Below are 17,205 nucleotides of genomic sequence, written 5' to 3' on the forward strand. Positions count from 1 at the left end.
AACACGCGACTTCCTGTTGCTTATCAAAATTAAAGCCGAGCGTGAGCGTAAATGGTTGCTGTTCTCGGTATGTCAGAATCTTGAACAATTCAGTAAAAAGTAAAAATGAGTCCCTTATTTTTACACTGTCTCATAATTCTGACTTCAGTCTATAAGAACAAGATTAAAAGAATTCAAACGGCATGTCCTCACAGACAGGTCTTGTTATGCTTTTGTTTTGAAAGAAGCGCCAGCACTTTCCGGTGTTTTGTGATGTAATGTCGTATCTTGACGGTCACATGACTCCTGAGTGCTGTCAGTGCACGGGACTCTGTTGACATCTCTGTGAGTGAAGTATTTTTTAAAAGCAAATACTTCACAGTACTTTAACTCAAGTAAAAGTTTGACCGAGCAACTTTCAAGCGTAGCTGAGTAGCAGTCGACATTTTCAGGTATATTTATGTTAGTGCAGATATTTCAGCAGCTCATTTAATTAAATCAAACGGAATTTAAAGTCCGCGGTCGTCGTTTCTCAGGGGGAATGTTTTTGATGTGACACAAGGCACGGTTGAAAGTTGAAGGGGAATATGGCAGCCGGCACCAGTGCTAAACATGGGTTGTTAAGCGGTAAAACATCGCTGTACCACGCCCTTCACAGAAAGATATCACCCACCAGTGTTTGCTTACAAAGAGCGGCCGGAATACAGAGTGTGAGAGCGGCAACCAGCGCGACATTAGACTCACAGCACAATGAGAAGTACTGTCTGGAGCTGGTCAGGTGGGTCTGGCTGCACTCAAGGCTAACACAAGCTAGCTACAGTTAAGTGAATTCAGCGTTACAGAGCAGATAAAACAGCTTCATGTAAAGCGAGATACATCCCGCCCTCAGGTTAAAGAGATGAAAGGATAACCAACACATTTAGAAGACGTACTTTATAAAGTTTCGCAGAGACAAATCACCACGCCAAACTCCAGTCAAATATCTGGTATAAATTAAGACAACGCAATCATTCATAACAGTAAGGAACACATTCTGAAAGATTATTATGTTTTCTAAATATTTTGTTCTTACTGGTCATTTCGGTTCAGTCCAGCTCAACAAGAAGCGAGTATTTAAATGTAGTTGTAGCTGTTAAAAATGTAAAATGAGCACCAACAGTGTTCAGTGCATCGAGCCACGTAGGTGAAATACAAGAACATCTTCATTTGTTTCCAACTGTTGAAACGTGTTTGTGGAGTTTATTATACTTGGTTTATGTTTTACTATATCTAGGGAAATGTGGTTATAAACAGCATTTTATAGCTGTTCCACACACTGACTGCTGTGTGTGTCAACTCTGTGTCCCCTGAGCCCTGAGTCTACCTAGTTTGCTTACATAAAATTAAAATAAGCCAGATGAAGTAAAGTCAGTTTTATACACATGGTGCCAAATCACAACAGAAGTTCTCTCAGGGCACTTGTCATAGTCGGAGCAGGTCAAGATCATACTTTACCCCCTGTTCTCCTCACTTATACCTCCCTCCCTGCCTCTCCTCCTCCTCAGGTCCAGAGACTATGATGGCTTTGTGTGCTCCCTCCTCCTCCCAGAGGAGGCGCGTCGCTCCTCTCTGGCCCTGAGAGCCTTTAATGTGGAGCTGGCACAGGCAGGTATTCCTACAGCCAGGCTGGATGGGGATTTACAGCTGCTGATACTGCTGTTTCTGCCATTTTACAGTTACTAATTTTTCTGTCACTACTACTATTAAACAACTGTTACCACTGTTATTTTTACTGCTGTTCCTGAGTTATTAATATTCTCTTTTGATTAAAACTGTATTGCAAAGTGAACTGCCTAATTTCTGATCCCAGGCCTTTTTTTAAGTGGCTGGTCAAACATTTGCCCTTTTATGATCATTGCTTTGCAAGGTGAAGGACTCAGTTTCCCAGAAGACCATTGGTCTGATGCGGATGCAGTTCTGGAAGACGGCCATAGAAGAAATCTACAGAGATGAGCCTCCAAACCAGCCTGTCACCACTGAGCTGTGGAGGGTAAATATCACCCGAGTGTTAGAATGTATTTTATTTCTGGTTTCAGAAAGTGACAGAGTGATTCAGGACGAACTAACAGAAACTCTCTAACATAAGCAAGAGAGGGTTTGTCATCGGTTTAATCGTCATGCACAACGTCAGCGTTTAACTTCTTCTTTCAAATATTCGATGTTTAATTCAGTGTCAAGCTTCATTATTGTCTCAGGAGCTTTCAGTTGATTGATTAATGCGAGCTCAGATGATTAACAGTCTGAACAATGTTTTGTAGGCGGTGAGGAAACACTACCTGACGAAGAGATGGCTGCTGAAGATCATAACAGAAAGAGTAAGGCACAATATAACATCTGAATCACATGAAATTCAACCAGCTGTGGTTTGTGATTATCACAGTGAGAGGTTTCACAGCTTGTGTCTTTGCTGATTTTACATTTCCTGATTTCTTTTTTTTTCCTGTTTGATCAGTAGATAAGTAGAAGAACGTTATTACTTTAAATCAGTGTTTCCCAACCTGGGGGTCAGGAGCCTCTCTAGGGGCCACAAGGTAAATCTGAGGGGTTGTGAATTTAATAAGGGGACAGGAAGGAAGACAAAAAATGCTCTGCAGGACGTTATGCTCATTCTTTCATGAAGTATTAGATAGTTTTACTGGACCTCTTCCAGCCTCAGCAACATCCAAATAAAACAGGGTGAAAAAGAAGAATTGATTGAAGATTGAACTGCACAGAGTTCACACATATCATAAAGACTGAATTTTAAAATGAAGACAAATTAAGTGCTGTGAAATCAGAGCAGGTAACAAAGTAAACCATGAAATTACGTGTTCTTCACCAGGAAAAGGATATGGACGACAGAGCCTACAGGAACCTTCAGGAGCTGGAGACGTATTCAGAGAACACGCAGTCCTCCTTAATCTACCTGCTGCTGGAGTGTTTAGGTGAGGACATGTGAGATATGTAAGGCTGCTGGTAGCAGTAAGTGTAAGAGCTAATTTGTATAAATACATTTCATTCACCATGTGTCTGTTTTTCCTCTCAGGTTTGAAAAATGTCCACGCAGACCACGCGGCGAGTCACATCGGTAAAGCTCATGGGATCGTGACGTGTCTAAGAGCGACTCCTTATCACAGCAGCCGGCGGAAAGTCTACCTGCCCATGGACATCTGCATGCTGGTGAGTCGACGCTTCACAGAGATATCAGCTCTGTTTGGTCAGAAACAGTTGAGCCCTGAAGGAGAAATTACTCCCAGAGTTCCGTCTCCTCTCGTCATAATTTGGCGAGCGTGGTGTGTCTCAGCGCTGCGCTTCAAAATTGCTTTTATTGACCCAAGTTAAGATGGAAGTATTGAGTTAAAAGCACGAGGAGCACCGTTCAGTGTGAACTGAGCTCAGCAGTGTCTGTTGTAGGGCTGAGTATTGTTTGAAACCCTGGTGACAGTATGAATGAACCAGTCTGTATTTACACCTTCATCTGGAGCTTTCAATCATAATTTAATCCCTGTTTTCTATTAGAATGTATTCTAATGTATTCAAGTTGAAGTTTATTCATCATTTCAAATACAGTTGAAATGAATTACAGTTTCTTCATATCCTGATTATAAAAACAGACAAAGACAAAACCATCAAAACCCGAGTGACATATACAAAGTTGGAAAAGTTTTCTGAGTTAGATCAGAAAATATCACATGAAAGAGAAGTAAACAAACCTGTGAATCAGCTCATGAGAACTTTCAATAGCTAACTTTTTTTTTAAAAGCAGAATATACAACTCAAGCCTTAAAAATATGGGCTTTGTTTTTTAATTATACTTAAACAAAGACATACAGTAAAAATATCTACATATAAGGGAGCAGAGTAATAGATACGTAACATTTTCAGGACTTCTTAGAGGATTTTGTCCTTTTTCTGTCAGAAACTTGAAAAACACACATCAGTGTTTCTAACTCAGCAGTTTAACATTAATTAGACTCGTCTGTGTGATGATTTTAGGAGCATTTCAAGTCTCAGCGTGGCCTTTAGTTGACTTTAACTTTAACTTAACTCAGTTAACCAGTTTAACAGATTCCCTGGTCCGGTGGTTTAAAGTGCGAGTTCTTCTCTCAGAGATAACACGAGGCAGCACCACACACATGCCTGCACATGTTTGTCTGATTCACGGCTCAGCTTTGACACAATGACGGATGATTTTCTCATCGAAGCAGTAATGAAATCATCATCCAGCACAAAGTGGCAACAAACCAGTGATTGTTACACAACAACCATATGGTGAAAAGCAGAGAGCCTCAGCTTTAAACCCTCCTGCCTTAGACGCACACGCACTGCAGATAAACAAAAAACGCTGCAAACTATTTACAACCTTTGTCTGGGCCAAACAAACTGCTGCTGCTGGAGGATCTGACGGGGTGGGGGCGGGGGTGGGGGTGGGGGTGGGGTATATACATACTGTGCAGATGTACTTTGGCTGCTGCATGAAGCACACAGGCTCTGCCCTTAAACTCTTCAGCTGGAGAGATGAGGCTTGTGACCCGAGGCCTCCTGAGCACGCTCACCTCACACCACCTCCTCTCTGCTGCCTGAAGAGGGGGCTGGTGATGTGCTGAAACGCCCCGCACTCATACATACAGACCACCGAGCTGTTGATGTTCTCCATCCACAGACTTATCACAAAAAAATAAATAAAAAAAGAAAAGCGAAATGAGATGAAATTTAATGTTTGGATAATTATTTGGAGAGGACTGCGCAGGGACAGTTCAGCCACCACAAACACAATCACACCGCTGAAATGATTCATACATCATTTTTCATTTTCAGGAATCATTGTCTTCACAATAGGCAATAATGACAAAGAAAAATCCCATCGAACAGTTGAAACTGTTTTCCAGTTTCAGCGTCGCTCTCAGTTCCTGCTTTTAAAAAAACTTTGTATAGATCTGTTGTATGTCTTCAGTTAGACATTCCACAGATTGAGGGAGGGTGGGTGGGTGGGTGGTCAGTGTGTCGGTGGAGGGGCAGGTGTTTTGGTTTGTGGGTGGATCCTCAACAACACTGTAGGTTTGGCTGTAAAAGTACGTCCTTACTAACACAGTTAAATTTGTAAAGACATCTCTTTCTGTCCATTTCAGGCGTCTGAATGTCCAAATGCTTCTCCAGAGGCAGCTCTGTGCAGTGGAGACCGTGAAAGACGCTGTTTATCTCTGTCTGCACAGCGTTTTCTTTCAGGCTGCACACTTTCCTGAACATGTTCCACCGATCAGATGCTTCTGTTTTGGCTACAGATGACTGAAATGACAGGAGCCTCAGGCAAAGACCAGTCAGCGTCAGTCTTTGCCCAAAGACACTGACGCTATAAACGTGACTAATGGACACGTTATATAACCAAGGCTCGTCAGAGTGAATAGAATTTGTGATGGAATTGAAGCAAATGATCATCAGAATACAGTCTGATTGTTTTCAGGAGAAAACAGACGAAGCTTCTGAATTTAGTTAAAAATGATAGTGTTAAAGAGACGCCTGTGTATTATAGAGAATATCTCCAGTGTGACAGGAGCCGAGGGTTGTTTGTTCTGACAGCAGAGATTCGTCCGCCCGCAGAGATTTTCTCTCTGCTCTTTCTAACCAGGTGGATCTCCCTTTAACATCCGTGATGATTAGTCCATGTTGACAAATGTTCCAAACCAGCGAGCAGGACGGATTGATGGCAATCATCTGATGAAGTGTTGGTCTGCCTGGTATTTAACTCACTGCTTTAGCCCAAAACTGCTTTTTTTATCTGGTTTATTTTAATCAACAGATTCTTAGTTGAAATGAATTGAGTATTTCAATATATAAACATTACTGAATACATTAGAATGTTTTAATCCATATTGATCACCTCTAGTTTCTTTGCCTGAAAGAAACAGTGACAGAGATGTTAGTTTGGAGAAACTTAGTGATCATTTTAGCTCCTAGAATCTCAGCGAAGCAGGAAGGACACACACACACACACACTCAGATTCCTCTTTTGGTGTGAGCTCTTGTCTCTTCTGGTAAACTCTTTCTTTGAGGAGCGGCTGTGACTCAGGTGGTGGCGGTTTGATGCCCAGCTGCTTGTGTTCCTGTGTGAAAGTGTCCTTGAGGTAGAAAAGCACTTTATAAAGAGTCCATTTTAAAGTCGTAATCAGCACGAAATGAGGCGAAAGAGTGATGACTGGCACATAACTGAGGTCCCCGGGCAGATGCTGGGTTTGGCGACTGGTGCGGTAACCCCCAGGTCACCAGGGCACCACACGTCCTGGCAGATGTAAGGTAAACACCCCGCCGACGTATGATCCACGTCAGGACACCTGTCGTTTTCTGTGTCGGTCCACACATCGGTGGTGTCTTTATGCGAGTCATTACGCCCATCAACTCCCCAAAAACAGCAGTAATTTGACCAATTTCACGGCGCAGGTCGGCAGGTCTGTGCGACCTGTCTGATGTGTTCGTCAAATTTAGATCCTGTTTTTTCCTGTGTAGACAGGAAATGTAGGGAGAGAGAGGGTATGGCATTTTACTGTGTAACTGCCAGACTACAAACAGCAGCATGGCTCTTGCAGGCTGTTTACACTCTATGATCCGTCTGCTCCTGGAGGTGTGATCTGTATTTCTTTGCTTTATGTCCATCCTGTGCTGAATCGGCTTTTTTGGTTAGTTGGACAGTTGCTTGGGTCAGAATTGCCCGAGTCAGCAGTGACACTCGTGGCAGTGCTCATTCACCTTTCTTCTCGGCGTCGCCCCTTCCATTATTCCTGCCTCATTTTTTTCCCCACCGTCTCCCAGCTGCAAGCCCTCCGGCAGTTTCCTCAGTTTTTAGAGGAGCGGGAGACATTGTTCTCTGAGAAACTGGTCTGTTATTTTGGTCCTGTATTAGATAAAGAGATGAGGTCAGGTCACTTTGCCTGAGAGGCTCGGTTTAGTCATCACAGTCTGCAGGTCTGAGGCGTTGAAGAGAATATATGAGTGAGAAAATTTAATACTATGGGTTGAAAGGTTTTAGAAGCACAGAGAAATGATTGTTATTCATTCTGCTCATCATTCTTAAGATGATGCTGGAATATCTTACTTTAAGCGACTCACCTGCACATGAATAATAATGGATCAGACTCATGTTTTCACAGGAAACCAGCTTTTCTAAAAGGAGAATAAACTGATTTTCACCTGGATTTTATGTCCGTATACATCCAGAAGTAACTGTAGTATAAAATGTAGTATTATGCCCTGAAATAATTATACTGAAAATTAATTTAAATACAAATACACCGAACTCAAAGTGACATCAGTTCCAGTGGATGTCAGTCGTTAAATCACTGTTAATAAAGAATAAGTCAACAACAAACAAAGGAAAGTTTCTCAGTCTATATAGTGAAATGTATTTTTTTTTAAACTGTGCAGTACTTTAAAGGAAAATGGAAATGTTCATGTTCTGAGATATTCCATTACTGTCTGCACTGATCCTGCAGCTGAATTCAGTGAATTCTGTTAAACATGGAGCTGAGTTTTAACGTCTCCTCTCAGCTCGTGTCAGCGAAGCTAAAACGGACACAGCTGAGCCGGAGGGATAAGCTTCAGTCACGCCTCCAAACACAAGCGTTGTTGTGTCTGTGTCTCTGCAGCACGGGGCTTCTCAGGAGGACTTCATCCGCCGCAGCCGGGAGCAGAACATCCGGGACGTCGTGTACGACATTGCCAGTCAGGCTCATGTACATTTACAACACGTACGTATTAAACATAGATTTTGGAGCCTGGCAGCAGCGATTTACATTTATTCCTCTGGCTGATGCTTTTGTCCTGAACGAGGTGCAGTCCAGGTCGCAGCAGATCAAAGAAAAGCCTTAGAGAATAAGAGCCTCCACACTCCGTTCCATGTTCCACCTGACACAAATGCCACATGGCTGCAGCTTTGTAAAGTGACATTCTTTAAGTGCACTGTGAGTGCTCTGAGGAGAGACAGGTCTTTAAGTGATTTCTGAAGGCCGAGGACGATTCTGCTGAGTTTGGTAACTCGTCCATCACAGAGGGAGCACACAGGAGGAGAGGCCGGGCTGACATTTCCTGCCTCACGGCGACGGCAGGACGAGATTATAGTGAACAAGAAGGCTCATAAACCTGAACGAGGGAACTGAGATATAGAATTGGATTTCTGTTAATGGAAAAAGCAAGGCGGAAAATTGTCCTGGGAACGAAACAGTTAGGCTGCACAGGCTAAACAACATGTGTTTTAGTCTGGAGCAGCAGACGACGACTGAAATCAAGGCTCCATTGTTTGGTAACACTCTTGAACAGTTCTTAGCCAGAGCCCAAACAGTGTGGCTGTTAGAGCGCTGTTATTAAAGTTCAAATAACCTGTCAGTGACAGGTGATGCTTTGACATGCAGGGATTTCTACACAGAGGACAGAGACAGAGGACAGAGACAGAGGACAGAGACAGAGGACAGACACACAGGACAGACACAGGACAGTAATGTGGCTCTGCACAGTTTGGAACTAACTGATTTGGAGATCTATTCGAGCTAATTACATGCACGCCTCATTGATTTTTGCACGTCTGGGGGCTTTTTTCATTAAGCTGCTGCCCAAACATTCAGTAGTATTTATGTTTTATTTGAACCTTGTTTACAGCAATTAAAAATGTCCCCAACAGTTAGAGCAGGATATAAATGAGGATTTACTTCTTCCTGCATGTACTGAATGTGTTTACTGTTTACTCTCCTCCCCTGGCACCGAGTCAATCAGAGAAGTGCTGCGTTAATTAATTTAAAAAGAACAAGAGACGAGTTTCTGCCAGTCACTGGAACGTTTAATGGCTTCTGTGTCTGAAAACATTTAAATCCACGGTGATAAAAGTCGACGCCTGTTCACACGGAAACAAGGTTAAAATTAGGAATGAGACTCTGCTGGGATCTCAGTGGTCTGCTGTCACTTCCTCTTCACTGTATCCCATTAACTCACATATATACATGACTGTGTTGATCTGCTGCCGTAACTATCGAATGAGCATCGAGAAGTTAACACCTCTCAACACAAACTTTTAATGGAACAAATGAAAGCTGCTGAAACTCGTCTGTCTCTGGTGAAAATGGCTGCAGGTTCCTGTGGTGTGGTTTCAGGTCTGAGTTCAGCTGCCGACAGTCCAGATGTAACCGGCTGATCGTGTTTGCTCAGCAGCAGAGTGTAACAGCTGATACCTGAAACACTTTTAATGTGTGTGAATGCGTCTTTGCCTAAATTTGCACCATGTAGAGCGAAATGATGTGTTTCTGTGTGATCGCATCTTTGCAGTGACTTTATCTGCTTCCTCTCTAAAATTCAGTTTATTTCTTTTTGCTTTCTCTTTCAGGCGCGATCATTTAGCCACAGCGTCCCAGCAGCTGCTGCTCCGGCTTTCCTCCACACGGTAAGTCATCAGACACGATGACGTTCTCTGGGACACACTGAGGGTGACAGAGCTTTGGTTTGATATAAAACTGCTGATATCTATTTTGGGAAAAAATCTTCCCAAAAGTCATTAGTAAACATTTAAAATACAAACTTTCACCAAGGCCAAGCAGTTCTTCAGCTGTGTGGCACCCAGACACATTATCCTTATCACTTCAGCACAGGTTGAATAGATTTCACGAACAGTCGAAAATCTGAAAGGCTCTGTCTCTGTTAGATTTACAGCTGTGGCTGAAAAAGTTTAATAATCCCAGACTCACATCACAGACCGAACTCTGATCAGATGCTCTTCAGCCTGAGGGGCCACTGAAACCTGCAAATATATATTTACTGTATGTCTTCATGTGTCCTGCTGCTTTTCAGATGAACACATGAGACTAATACATAATGTCGTTGGTGAGGTCACACTCAGAGGTTTAAAAGTGTGTTTGTTTGTTTATGAATTCACGTCAGGTTCGTTTTAACGCCGCAGGCGTTTAGTGCTTCAGACAGTGACAGAGAAACGCAGATTATTCTGTTCTGATGTAAGATGAAGGAAATCGTTAAAAACTGTGATGACATTCTGCTTAAAGGGAAAAACTTAAAAATGAGTGTTTATCCGTTTCACTCCAGTATCAGTTCATCCGTCAGGCACGTAGAATTTCAGAGAATTTTATTTTCTCTAGATATGAAGCATCTCGGGAAAGTTACTCACAACTCACAAAGAAATCTACAGAAACTCACAGACTGTCTCGTGTGTGTTTAAGAGCTGGAGTTTCTCTGTGATAAGGAGCAGTTCAGCAGTTATCAGGCCAGTTCAGCTGACAGGAAAGGAAAAGAGCAGCAGCAGCAGCTCAGACCTGCTGATGCAGAACTGTTGATGTCGGTGTTCAGACCAGATCCAGAATCTGAAACTAACTGTCTGTTTATTCAGTTTACAGTGGGAGAGTTGCCTTTGTGATGAGAATCAGATAAACGTGCTGTCGTCCGAAGCTGTGAACGCAGCACAGAGCTGGGAAACACGGTGTTTCTCCTGCAGTCTGCACACAGTCACATCCTGTGTGTGTGTGTGTGTGTGTGTGTGTGTGTGTGTGTGTGTGTGTGTGTGTGTGTGTGAGACGCTCCTCCAGCTCAGTGTGCTTGTTCATGTGAGCTTTCTCTCCGCGTTGAAAATTGAATTCAGATGAATTGCAGGTGTGGATGAGTGAGTGTCACGTGACACAGCAGGCAGCTCAGAGGTGCAGGTGAAGCCTGCGGGACATGAAACAAACCTCGCTGAGCCCGGCGGCGCCGCTCGAGGTGATCAGGTCTCCTGGACAAACGATATTCCGTCTCATACAAAGTCGAAGGTTTTTTTCTGTTGCCCTGACAGATGTTACAGATGTTACAGATGCCGCTCTGTGTTCCTGTGGCTCCTCTGGGACACTGTCAGAGCTCCTTGGGTCAAACCTGATCAAACTCTTCTTCTGTGGTGTCGTATGCCGCAGGTGGTGTTGGAGGACTACCTGCAGAGAGTGAGGAGGGCAGATTTCGATGTTTTCCACCCAAGTCTGCAGAACAGAAACCCCCTCCTCCCCATCCAGCTGTACCTCCGCTCCTGGAAGAAGACGTACTGATGCCCCCCCCCCCCCCCCCGGTACCCGACACCGGCCATCGTTTCTCAACCTCTGGCTCACACACCACCTTTGGACCATTTGCTGTTCTTTGAGGATGAGCTCTTGTGATGATCACCAAGTGTTTAACATTTGATTTTTAATCTGTCATCTGAAAGAATAATAACAAACCTGGTTTATTAGAACGTCGCTCGTATTTCTGTTTTAGTTTCTCCGATTGTCAGCAGCTGTGACCTCCAAGTTTAATCACTGAGATCCGTGAACACGGTCAGGTGGTCGAGAGGCACGAGCAGAGATTAGGAACAATCACAGACAGACCTCCGGCTTCAACACTGAGCTGTGCTGCAGACGCGTGTCCTCCTGCTTCCCACAGGACAGGGACATGAGGGCGAGACGTCTGCGGTGTCTTTGAGATTCACCCAAACTGTACAACACTTGTGTCTCTGAGATAAACGCTGCCTTCACATTAAAACATGTGGATGATAAAAAAAAACCACACGCAGTCTTTAGTTTACTGCAGCTGGTTAAAGCTGGTAACAGGTCCAGTATCAGGGGAAACCACCGGTGAGCGCAGTGCTGTGCAGTGAGGGATCATGATCGTCAGAGAGGTTTAGATTAGGACTAAACTCCTGCATCAGTCTGAGTTCATCGCGTGATGTGAAACCATCACACAGGAGTTTGTACCAGTGTCTGACACGCGTCTCGCCGCCCTGTTAGTTTAGTGGATCAGTTGCTTTGAAAGGAGACGGAAAATTCCCAGCGTGCCACACTGCTGCTCCTCCACTGCTCTCTGTGCAGTGACGCGGCTCACAAAGTGAAAGTGGACCTGGGCTTTTCTCCACTGATGCATCGACTTTTAGGGGGCAGCTCAAGTTTAGAGCATCTCACCGAAAAGCTACAAGAAGAAGATCCAACAAGCTCTAATCGTCCTTTACATGTTTCCTACAGAGGAGGAGGAGGAGGAGGAGGAGGAAGAAGGACTGGAAAAGACCGTGTCAGTCTGGCACCGACGTGACAAAAGCTGGTGGAAAAGCTGCTGCAGCCTACAGCTTTCTCTGGGTCTCTATGGTAACAGGGAATTTAGTTATCCATGGCATCCGGCAGCATTTGGAGGAGACTGGTACAAATGTTCTTCTTCTGTAACTGAGCCGTCGTCTCTGCTCTTAACCCAATCCAGCTCTTCAGTCTCAGTGATTTATAAAAGGAAACTTTGAGCACAGATTTCTTTCATCAAACACAGACATGTCCCGTCACACTCACTTTGTTATTTCTATTTGTTTGGTTTTTTTTTTCTTTTGGATTCAGAATTGTTGAGGCAGCAGAGGAAAAAATTAAAGCTTTGATATTAAATTAAATTAAATTCACTCAGCACAAAGAGACAATGGGAGGAGAGAGGACCAATCAGAGATGAGATGGATGACGCAGGCAGTACCGAACATGGAGCACCTTATCTCTGAAGAGGCTGAGTACAGATCAGAGACACCTGTAATCACAGGTAAACTGATTCAACTCATTCCAGTATTACAGGTCAGCTTTTTGTGATCTGTGCAGCGTCATGTATAAACTAACAGAACAACATGTTTAACCCTCCATCTGAAGTTACTGCAGCGTAACCTGGAACATGTGAATATGTCTGAACAGCAGCTCAGTGAAAGCATCTTTAACCGAGACGTTTTGAGATTTTTAGAGAGGATCAGGGAGCTGAAATCTCACTTTTGCATTTTTAAACTATTTTTTAATTTTCAAAACAGGCTGCAGTGTAATGTTGATGACGCTCAGTGGAAGCTGAGGAACAAAGACGGTCTGAATTACAACCATAATGTCCACACCCACAGTGTGGAGCCTGATGTGAAGTGGACACATTCACATTCAGGTGGATTATCATTCGCTTTAGGAACGGGCAGGTTTAAGAGTCAGGCTGTCGTGTGATTCAGCGGAGCGTCACCGTCCTACTGTCTCCTGTTTGTATTTCTTCACCTGTCACCTCAGTGGATGTAGATGTAGATCATCCAGCTGGATGCACTGACGCGTTTACTGACACACTGATCACTGTGCGTTGTCTCTTTAAACTAAGAAAAGAAGAAGAAATCAGATGAAGTAAAGTTTGTTCCATCTCAAAATATGAAGCATTATAGCATTTATATGAAGATAAAGATAAATCATTCAATCTTACCTTAAAATTTTCTTTAACTTAATTGAAAAGAATTGAAATGTATTTAAATCAAATTGCACTGATTCTTACCGACGTTCACAGGAAGCAGAAAAAACATCTACAGGCTGGAGAAGAAAAAAAAACGCACAGAGCTAATGAACATTTAAAGACGTGAGACTGCAGCACACGGCAGCAGGTACCAGTCCAGAGCTGCTGTGAGTCAACATCTCAGAAGCATCGATAGAAAACAATCTTTTGTTCATTGTTGTCTCAGATTTGTGGAATTCACAGCAAACAAAGTTCTTTGTTCACAGTGTGAAGTTTTGTGTAATAAATGTTCAGAACCGTATCACTGGTGTCTGCGCGTCCGCGTGGGCCGAACGCTTCCACGAGCTTCGTACAATAAATTGCGTAACTGAAATGAGAGAACAGGTGTGTTACTTCAGAAAGTATTTTTCACTCTGCCTTCAGGGACTCTGTGTCTCAAACAGCACAGAGACATGAGGACGAGCAGAAGGAGGGAGATGTAGCAGCAGGATGGGAACAAGTTCTCCTTTCTGTTTTTTGTTTTTGCTGAAAGAAGCTTATTAAGAAACTAACAAGTAATACATGTGATAAACTCTGAACACTGACAGGTAGCTGTGCAGAGGAGGTTAATCCAGCAGGGGTTAGAAATCTAAACGCTCTGATGTCAGATGTAAGTTTTCAGGCAGTCGGGCGCAGGGTCGTCCACCCAGCTCTTTACCGTGACATGACAGGTGGCTCGTTAGGCCTTAATTAAGCCTCATCCCCTCTGCCTTAAGCTGTCACTGTCAGCACAGAGACCTGTAATTACCAGCTCCGACCGAGGGATCCTCTGTGTTTCCATCAGCAGACACAGCAGCGTTACGCTGCAGAGAGAACACACGGCGTTAATTAGACCGTTTCTGCCGCACCGTGAGTAATTACAGTCGCTGGGTGAGACAAATGCTCACCTTCATGTCTGCAGAGTCACCGAGAGGGCTGCTCCAACTTTAAAGCTGCAGTCGTCAAGTGTTTGGCCACTAGGGGGCAGAATACACAGGATCGCTCGATACAGATCAGCAGACGTTCACCTGGAGCTGCAGGATATGATCGAACCGGTGTTTAAGTGTGTGAGTCGGTCTGATGTTGGTCCAGTATCTGCTCTGTCTTTGCTCTCTGCTCCTGTGAAGGCTGCTCTCAGACCACACAGAGACACTGAGGACACCAAAGACACTCAGCAGCTGGGTGGTGAACGATGGTGAATGTAAACACACGTCCTGTCCTAAAGCTTCACTTTAGTGTAGAGTGAGTGAGACTTCGAGGAATGTAAATTCAAAGAAAGAATAAATAACTTCTTTGTTTATACAGAGTGAAGGGCTGTGAGTCAGACGTGGAGCTGCTCTGGGATCAGTGGGAGTAATGGGACTGTCAGTTCACCCTGACGTCGCTGGTGGTGGGTCCAGCTTTGACAGCAGCAGTCGGAGAAGAAGACAGTTTAAGAATAATAGTTTTGTTTTTGTTTTGTTTTGTTTTGTTTTGTTTTTGTTTTTGTTTTTGTATGGTCCTGTGAATAATAGAAATACAACTGATGTGTTAGAGCATGTGCCGTGTTCCAGTCTCCCTCACAGGCACAGCGACGTCCTGTGTGTGTGGAAACACAGATTGTTCCCGGTGTTATTGATATGATTTTTACCAACAACATTTCTCCCATTTTCAAAGAAAACAAGAAGGAGCAGAAATCAAAGTGTTGTTTAACCAAACCCCTGAAATAACATCAGCCCTTACGACGACCCCAGGTCAGTGCACCACGGCGGGTCAGTGCGGCTGCAGTCAGCTGACGTTTAACATCATTTTAGAACTGGAAGCAATGTTTGTGGAACTAATTTTCCAATCTTCAGTCACAGGAGGGAGGTGTGTGTTCAGATTTATTCGTAACTCCTGTGTTTAAATGTGGTCTTTGTAATGTCACAGCAGCATCAAGAGAAGCTGTTTCTTCTTGCAGATCCTGAGACAGAAACAGAAAGAAAGAGTCTGTCGCTGAATTACAGGCGACACATCCCTTTAGCAAAAAGCTTGGTTCAAATCTTGAAGATTTAAAAGATTTAAGACGACAATTTGGCCCCTTAGCAAAGATGACAGACAGTGTAGAGCTCGATTCATCTCCCGTGTCGTTGCCTCAGCCGAAGCTGAGAGCAAAAAGCTGAGACCCAGGCAGAGCAAGCAGTGATGAATGTGGCTGTCGGCTGTAATCAGATGATGGACAGAGGGGACTGACTAATAACTCAGGCTGGTTGATGAGTTCATTTATTTAACTTTGACTTGACAGATGATGAAAGACACACACACACACACACTGGGCAGAGATAAAGAGATGGAAGATGTGTCACATCAAAAGCAGAAAGAACATGTGAACTAATAAAACAAACACAAAACAGGCGAGAAGACTTTAAACAGTTTAATGTGAGCAAAGTAACCCTGGATTTCTGTTTACACTTCAGACATTTTACTTTTCCTGTGGCAGAAAAAGCTGTTTCACTGATATCACAGGTGAGAGGCAGCAAACTGGATCAGAAACAGAGTCCATGTGATGAGAAACAGCATCTGAGGGACCAGGACCTTTATTCCGTTTTCTTTGCAACACAGCACAACAGAAAGTCATCGCTTACACACACGAAACCAAGCATTCCTTTTCCACACACACACACACACACACACACACACACACACACACACACACACACACACCTCTTACAGATATTGTTAAATGCTGCTTGTAGGTGTCTTTGAATTTATGATGAATATCAGCACTGAAACTGATGAAGTATCTTTACGACAAAAGTTTGTCCAGTAACATGATTCATGACCTTCGTCTGTCCCATCAGCACCAGCTGTTCAGTGCTAATGATCAAATGTTAACACACTAAACTAAAGACTGAATCGTCAGTCAGGCTTTAAGACCTTCACTGTTGTGGTTTATATTGTAGACGTTTATTGTGAAGTGTTTTATCAGATTTCCTGCAGGAGTCAGTTAGAGACAGAGGACAAACACTGATTTGATTTACTGCTCTGGAGCTGACTGATTAACAGATGAATAAAAAGGAAACGTGCGCACAGTTCTCGACGTGCACGAGATAAACGTGTGACACACGTGTCCTGTCACACACAGCTGCCGTGTTTCATGTTCACTTTCTTTCTGAAAGACGTTTTTCTTGGCCCGGTTTTATTTTTTCCTCATGTTGTGTTTAATGTGACTTGTTGTCACTGATGCCGCACCTGTAGTGTCTGTAGTGTGTAGTAACCTGTTTACCTGTCACATCCGACAGGCTGGCGACGCCTGATGTGTCCTGAGACCCACGGACGTCTCACAGTCCAGTCCTGTTCTACCTCCAGCCCAGTGATGAGTCACCACCTTCAGCCTCCCGCACCGTGCCTCTGCAGAGCCATACTGATGCTGCTGCTGCTGCTGCTGCTGCTGTTGTTGTTTACAATGAGAGCATGCATTAGAAAACATTAAAGGCCCACTGGTCACTAATGACAGTCCCCGCTGCACAAAGAGGCCAGAGCAGAACGACTGCAGCTTTTGTAGCAGCTGAGCTGTGTCTGTGGGAACAACACGAACTCTGAGATGAGAAGAGTTTGTGGAGGATCACTTTCTCTCTTTGTGCTCGTTGGCTTCCTTTGGAGTGATTCTCATTGGTGAGTACAAAGAGCATATCAGCATCATTCAGACGTCTCTGTATGTTAGAGTCCATTTACTTTAAAGAATGTGCTTTGCATTAAGAAACATTTTTCAAAGGACGCATCAGTATCTGTCCACATTTCTGTGGACCATCTTTAAAAGCATGTTGTGTAAATGGACGTTCTATAAAACAGAAACAGGTGCCAGTGAAACAGTGAACCAGTAGTGTGTGTGTGTATATATATATATATACTATATATGTAGAATGTGTAGTTTCATTTTTAAAAACAAACAAACAAAAACACACAAACAGGAAGACACAG

At 43.6% G+C, this 17,205-nt stretch overlaps 1 protein-coding gene across 5 annotated transcripts; it reads left to right on the forward strand.

The window, feature by feature from the left end:
* The first annotated feature begins 293 nt into the window (after positions 1 to 293).
* ndufaf6 (NADH:ubiquinone oxidoreductase complex assembly factor 6) lies at positions 294 to 17,077 on the forward strand. Of its 5 annotated transcripts, none has more exons than XM_041045400.1 (9): positions 294 to 324; positions 1,524 to 1,627; positions 1,886 to 2,008; positions 2,277 to 2,333; positions 2,840 to 2,942; positions 3,044 to 3,177; positions 7,635 to 7,736; positions 9,359 to 9,415; positions 10,923 to 11,230. In XM_041045400.1, exons 2-9 carry the CDS (start codon positions 1,607 to 1,609, stop codon positions 11,049 to 11,051), a joined length of 726 nt encoding a protein of 241 aa, XP_040901334.1. In that variant the 5' UTR covers positions 294 to 324; positions 1,524 to 1,606; the 3' UTR covers positions 11,052 to 11,230. The 5 variants fall into 5 exon arrangements, with proteins under 5 accessions (XP_040901334.1, XP_040901335.1, XP_040901331.1 ...); XM_041045401.1 differs by having other exon boundaries at positions 301 to 324; positions 1,524 to 1,623; XM_041045397.1 differs by lacking the exon at positions 294 to 324 and adding an exon at positions 374 to 757 and having other exon boundaries at positions 1,524 to 1,623.
* Positions 17,078 to 17,205: the final 128 nt, after the last annotated feature.

Source organism: Toxotes jaculatrix, chromosome 8 (genome assembly GCF_017976425.1).
Source record: "Toxotes jaculatrix isolate fToxJac2 chromosome 8, fToxJac2.pri, whole genome shotgun sequence".
Taxonomy (NCBI): Eukaryota; Metazoa; Chordata; class Actinopteri; family Toxotidae; genus Toxotes; species Toxotes jaculatrix.

Bases quoted from the DNA above. Each gene is read 5' to 3' on its own strand.
- ndufaf6 (XM_041045397.1), top strand. From the start codon at position 567: ATGGCAGCCGGCACCAGTGCTAAACATGGGTTGTTAAGCGGTAAAACA. The intron at 1,624-1,885 runs GCAGGTATTCCT...TTGCTTTGCAAG, and splicing joins TTAATGTGGAGCTGGCACAG to GTGAAGGACTCAGTTTCCCA. The intron at 3,178-7,634 runs GTGAGTCGACGC...GTGTCTCTGCAG, and splicing joins CCATGGACATCTGCATGCTG to CACGGGGCTTCTCAGGAGGA.